The 6000-nt window shown below is 52.2% G+C and overlaps 1 protein-coding gene across 1 annotated transcript in view; it reads right to left on the reverse strand.

The window, feature by feature from the left end:
- UGGT2 (UDP-glucose glycoprotein glucosyltransferase 2) overlaps positions 1-4443 on the reverse strand; it is a 117573-nt gene extending 113130 nt beyond the window's left edge. Inside the window, exon 1 of the mRNA XM_055142837.1 lies at positions 4243-4443. Coding sequence (XP_054998812.1) covers positions 4243-4388 — 146 coding nt within the window. The 5' untranslated portion in view covers positions 4389-4443. The remainder of the gene's footprint in view (positions 1-4242) is intronic.
- Between the last annotated feature and the right edge of the window lie 1557 nt (positions 4444-6000).

Raw genomic sequence — 6000 nt, forward strand, 5'->3', positions numbered from 1 at the left:
CAGCCACAGTTTATAATCAAATTCAGAAAAGTCTGCATGAAAAATTACTTTGTTTTCACTCATTACAAGTTATAAATACAAAACAAATGCCTCATGTTTTCACTGTGTGAAAGACCTCTGAGAAGTATAACTTAACAGTAATGAAGGAAATGTTATAAAAAGTAGACAAAGGAAAAAAAGACTTTTAAAAAAACTGGTTCTATAAACAACTTTATCATATTATTTTTATTAAGTAGTTAAATACAAATATAAATGACTGTGTGTATTATTATTTAAAACAGAAAGTACCTTAATTTTTAAAAATCAACAGGAAATTAGTATATCACAGTATATTTGTAGTTTGAAAGCCCAATCTTTCATCTTCCCTGAGTGTAATAAGACAAAATGACCAAAGTCATTTACCTCCTTCTAGAATGAATAACTGAACACAGTTTTTTACAGGGCAAAGCATGTGATGCCTCAACACGTACATGTTCCTCTTTAGACCAGGGAAGAAACCCATATGCAGACTCTGTTCCCGCCAGCTCCTCTCTCCAGCCCTGCTAAGCATCCAGGGTACCTAAAACACACGCTCTATCTTCGGGACGGAGCCGGTCACGTGCCGAAAGTGGGGCGGGGAATGCAGGAAACCAACCAACCCATCAACATCACCTGCATTAGGCATCCTTCACGGTGTCCAACTCGGGGCATACAATGAAGCTAAAATCAAAGGCAAAGAGGGGCGACACTGAACAGGATGAGACCTAGGCGAGGGCGGGATTACGTGGTCCAAACCCTTCAGGGCTGCAGGGAGCAACTGAGTCCACACAGACTGAACCAAGACGCCCACCCACCGGGGCAAGTGCCTCTATGGTGCAGTTCGGGGTTAGGGACCGCTCCCCGCTGCCAGATTTTCTCCATCAAGTATGATCCTCCATGGGGATCAACTGAGGAGAAGAGTCACTTAACACCTCTTCGTTTCCCAGCTGCCAACGGTCCTGGAACCCTTCAGGAATTGCTTTGGGGGCAATTTGCTAACAAGTCATCATTGATCTTCCAGTTGGAAACATCCTTGGGAGACCATCTGAAGCAGTGAGCCTGGTGCGCTGACCGGCTAAAAAGCACGGACCCAACCCCGCCACTCATCTTTCGAAAGGTTACCTTGGGTCCAAGTTCGTAAAAGGGGGGGAGGTGGGGATGGGACCAATAGTACACAGGGAATGGCATTTGTCTCGTACACAGCCCACTTGGGTTCCACCCAGTGCATCCCATATGGTCCTTCGAGCCCCACCAGGAGTGATCCTTGAGCACAGAGCCAGGAGTAAGCCCTGAGCATCACCAGGTGTGGCCCAAAAACAAACAAACAAAAAGTGGGAGGAGGGATAAAACAAGCCAAAAACAGGTTTTCCAATTTGCTCACTAGTTTATACGAGATTTAGTTTCAAATAAATATGTTCCAAAAACAGTTTACCACAGAGAAAAAAATATATATAGGTGTGCATTTACAGGGTAAATGTACATGACTGAAGTTATAAGCACATTCCAAAATTCAGCAAACACCAGTGGAATAATTTCAGAGCGTGTTGTCATAAAAATGTACCTTTATCAGCCTCTAACTACTCCTGACATAAAGCAGAATCAGTTACCTTAGGAGGCAGACATCCCTTATTCATAGGTGCCTCCTACACTGTACCCATCACAGAACAAAGTTCAGAACAAACACTCACAATTTTAGAGTGAACTGAAAGACTTGTATGGCCCCATAAAAAAATCACAAATATCAAAGTCACCTTTGGGGGGGGGGGAGAAGGGGGCGTGCCCACACCTGGTGGTACTCAGGGATGACTCTGGGCAGTGCTGGGGACCATATGTGGTGCCGGGGACTGAACACGAGCAGACCACGTGCATCCTTCCACCTCACTATCATTCTGGCTCCTGAGTGGGCCCAGCAGAAAGGACGAAACACTGTCCCCAATTCCAAGCTGGACTGGCAGGCAGCAGTAGAGCAGCTGCCCTTAGCTGGGATATGTTCCAAGCACCCTCGGGGATGCATAACCCAGGGTCGTGCCAAGCCCTATAGGCACCACTTTATTACTAAATACTTATGATAAAGTTTAACTGCTACGTTGGGCATTACAAGAAATTAACAGTAACGATGAAGTGGAACAATGATAGCTGTATACTGTTATGAAAGCTACATGGCTGTGGTCCTTGCAATACTTTTATTGAGCATGTAATATTTTCAAACGATGATTGGCCCCAGTAACCAAAATCATACTGACCAGACGCCCACACTGGGAACACTAAGCAGGACTCAACTCTCCAGACACTAGACCAGGGGGACACAATAAAGCCCCCAGAAAAGGGTCCTCACAATTACCGCCAATGTTTGACAAAGGAGCTAAAATATACAATGAGGACAAGACAGTCTCTCCAATAAAAAGGGGCAAGAAATCTGGACAGCCATGTAAGAAAGAACAAAACGAGACCACCGTTGGACACCGCAGAAGAACTTTATCTCAAAAGTGGATTAAAGACAGGACCCTAAGATCGGACACCTTAGAATTTCTACAAGAGAAAAAAAAAACTAAAGTTGGTTTCCCTTGGTGCTATATTTTGGATAAGATGATGAGATGATGAGACAGAGAGAGAGATAGAGAGAAAAGGAGAGAGAGAAAGAGAGGGAGGAACGGAGGGATGTGGGTGGGAGGGGGAGAAAGAGAGAAAGAGAGCAGTCTCAAAAGCTTCCACACAGTAAAGAAAAACAACCATCTAAATGCAAAGGTAACCCCCACAATGGGGGAAAATAACAGCAAACTGGTATCCGCAAAGCAAATCACATCCAAAATATTCAAATTGTGGCCATACAAATGGCACCGTGGTAGAATAACACAAATGGGCCGAGACTAGAAATAAATGTTTTTTTTAAAAAACAGAAATAAAGAGATGTCAGTCGACACATGTAAAAGTGCTTGGTGTCACTCATCACTGGGAAAAAGGCCATCAGAACCACAGGGCACAGAACCCATATCCATGGAGGTGGCTGTTCCCCAAAACATCAGCCAGTGGCTAGAGCCATAGTACAGTAGGTTGGGGTTTTACCAGGCAAGCAGTGGGCACAGGTTCCCTACTCAGTTCCCCATAAGGTCCCTGAGCCCACCAGGAGTGATCCGAGGGGTGATCCGAAGCCAGGAGCACATCCAGGGTGCCACCCCCCAAAAAAAATAAACTTCGAAAACATGAGATAGAAGCATTGGTGAGCCAGAGAAACAAACTTAGGCACCGTTTTGGCGAACTGGTGCAGCTACAATGGAAAAACACTACGAAACGGACGCCCCCAAATTAAAAACAGAACATCTGCTCCAGCATTTCCAATTCTGGGGATGCATCAGAAATGTGACTCACAATGACACACCTCAATCCCCCACGCATTGCGACATTTGCAACAGCCTTGCCATGGAAATCGCCGTGTCCCGTGGAGTACTACTCAGCCGCCAACAGGAAATCTTGACATCTGTTGACACCTGGCTGGACCCAAAGGGCATTTACACCTAAGAAAGGCAAGTCCTGTCGGATCTCCCAAGGTGGACCCCTACACTGTCCTGGAAACCGAATCGGAATCACAGATTCGGCGGGCGGACCGGCTGCTGCGGCCACGGACGGTTCATCAGCCTGGAAGGAAAAACCGTTATTCGGTGCTACAGGAAGCTCCTAAGGTATCACAAGGGATGCTTCTGGGTTGCCAGAAGTTAGCTCCATTTCCGGCGGCAACCGGCCCCGCGCAACAGACGGGTGTCCAAGGCTACCCCCGCGAAACTCACATCACGGTCAATGACATCTAAAATTTTTTAAAAGGAGGGGATGGGAATCGCGGCGCAACGTGGCGCGATGCCCACGGGCCCGGGGCAAGGCGGCCCGGGGTCCCCGTCCACGCGGGCTGGCCTGGGGGAAAGTTCTGAACTGGCTTCGGCGGCCCGTGAGGGAGACTTCAGGAAGGCTCCAAGCTCTTTAGACCAGGGCGCCCCTTCCCGGCGCTGGAAACACCCAGCGCCCCCCAGCAGAACCCCCCGATGCGGGCTCTGCGCCCGGGATGCGGGCCGGGTGGCTGGAGGACGGGGCGCAAACCTCGCACCCGCAAGGCCCGTCCGGGACGCAACGGGGATCGAGCCTCCCGCGGGGGCCGGGGGCCGGGCCGGAGGGGTGCGGGGCGTCCCCGGCCTCTCCCCGCGCCCCCCACCCCGCGCGCGCGGGGCCCGCACCCACCTGGCCTCCAGCAGCAGCGGCGTGTCGGGCCACTTGGCGGCCAGGTGGGCCGTCACCGCCTTGGACGCCGAGGCCGCGCCGAGCAGCGCCAGCCACAGCGCCGCGCAGCCCCCGAGCTGCCGCGCCAGGGAGGCGGCCCGAGCCATCGCGCGCCGGCCCCGCAGCCCCGCAGCCCCGCAGCCCCGAGTCCCCGCGTCCCCGCGTCCCCGCGCGCCGCCGCCCACTTCCGGCGGGGGGAGCCCGAGGCCGTTACCCGCGGCCCGCGGCGGAGCGGCGCGGCGCATGCGCGTGGCGGGGCGGCGCCGGCCGAGCATCCCCCGCCCCGGGCCCGGGCCACGTCGGTGCGGGCGGCGCCTTCCCGGAAAGGCGGGGGAAGCGGGGGCGGGGGTGTGTGTGGGGGTGTATGTGTGTTTGTGTGCGCGCCCCTCCCCCGGGAGCGTGGGGCGCGAAGACCCGCGGTAGATGCCCGCATGTGGGGAGCGAAGGCGTGTGATGAGGCTCTACAAAACCCCCAAAACCGGCCTAGGAAAAGTCCCAAAACCAGAGCCTCGGGCTTCTCAAGTTTTGTTGCATCTCAGAGTTTGTTGCCTTTCAAGTTTTGTGGCATCTAGTAAGTTTGTTGCCTTTCGAGTTTTGTTGCATCTCGAAGTTTGTTGCCTTTCAAGTTTTGTTGCATCTCAAAGTTTGTTGCCTTTCGAGTTTTGTTGCATCTCAAAGTTTGTTGCATCTCAAGTTTTGTTGCTTCCCCTCCCGGAGCCTTTGTTTGCTTCGGGGCGGGGGTGCACACCTGGGAGTGAATGCCCAGGGGCTACTGTGCTGGAAGGGTCCCTCTCAGCTGTGCTGTCAGGTCCGACCCGGGTCATGCCTGCGTGCAAGGCAAACCCTTCATTGAACCCACGCCCCCGGCGGCCGCGGTAGCTATAGGAAGAGTGCCAACAGCAACACGGGGCACCGTCTTACAGAAGAGTCTCTGGGGGAGGAGATGGGGGCACTTAGTGATACGTTTCATCCAGCGACCAACCTCATGACTAGGTGGCTGAACCGCGTCATCGCCTGGAGGATTTGTCCAATGCCACATGGCTGGGGCTGCGTTCCGCCCGTTGCGGGGTCAGCAGGACGTGCGTGTCAGCGCCAAGGACCCAGGTGATTGGAATAATGCTGCTGGCAAGGGCGGGCTTTGTAAAGTGCAAAAACGGTTCCCGCAGGCAGCAGCCACTTGGAGCTCATCTTCTATGCAAGCCCAGACCTCGACGCCAGCCCTGGGGGATGCAAACCGCCCAGTGAACAGAACCCCTGGGACCGTCGCCCGTGAAAACACAGAGAAAAGTGGCCTCTGTTTTTGCCACTTGGAGGCTGGGGCGGGGGAGGGGGGGCGAGGGACAGGGTGCACACAGCCGCGGTGACTGTCTCTGGTTTATAACCAAGCTCTGTCTGACCCCAAAGTTCAAGTTTCCAGCAGCAGACGCAATGCCAGACCTTGCAGCAGAGTGAACTGATTTTCCAGTGCAACGACTTATCAAATCAAAATTTTATTTTAAAGGAACTGGGCAGAGGTGAGCGTCAAGCGTCTGCTCTAGTGGAGAACGATTCTTTTTCTATTCAGAAGAGAGTAAATGTATTATAAATATTAAAATATATGGTAAAGAGAAGCAGCAGCTAGGAAAGAATAGTATAAGGCATGCATGAATCTATTTCTTCCCCCCCTCTCCTTTCCTCTCCTTACTCCCTGGCCCAGCAGGGAATCTACTTCTCTGTTTC

The sequence above is a fragment of the Sorex araneus genome, chromosome 1 (assembly GCF_027595985.1).
Source record: "Sorex araneus isolate mSorAra2 chromosome 1, mSorAra2.pri, whole genome shotgun sequence".
NCBI classification, from domain to species: domain Eukaryota; kingdom Metazoa; phylum Chordata; class Mammalia; order Eulipotyphla; family Soricidae; genus Sorex; species Sorex araneus.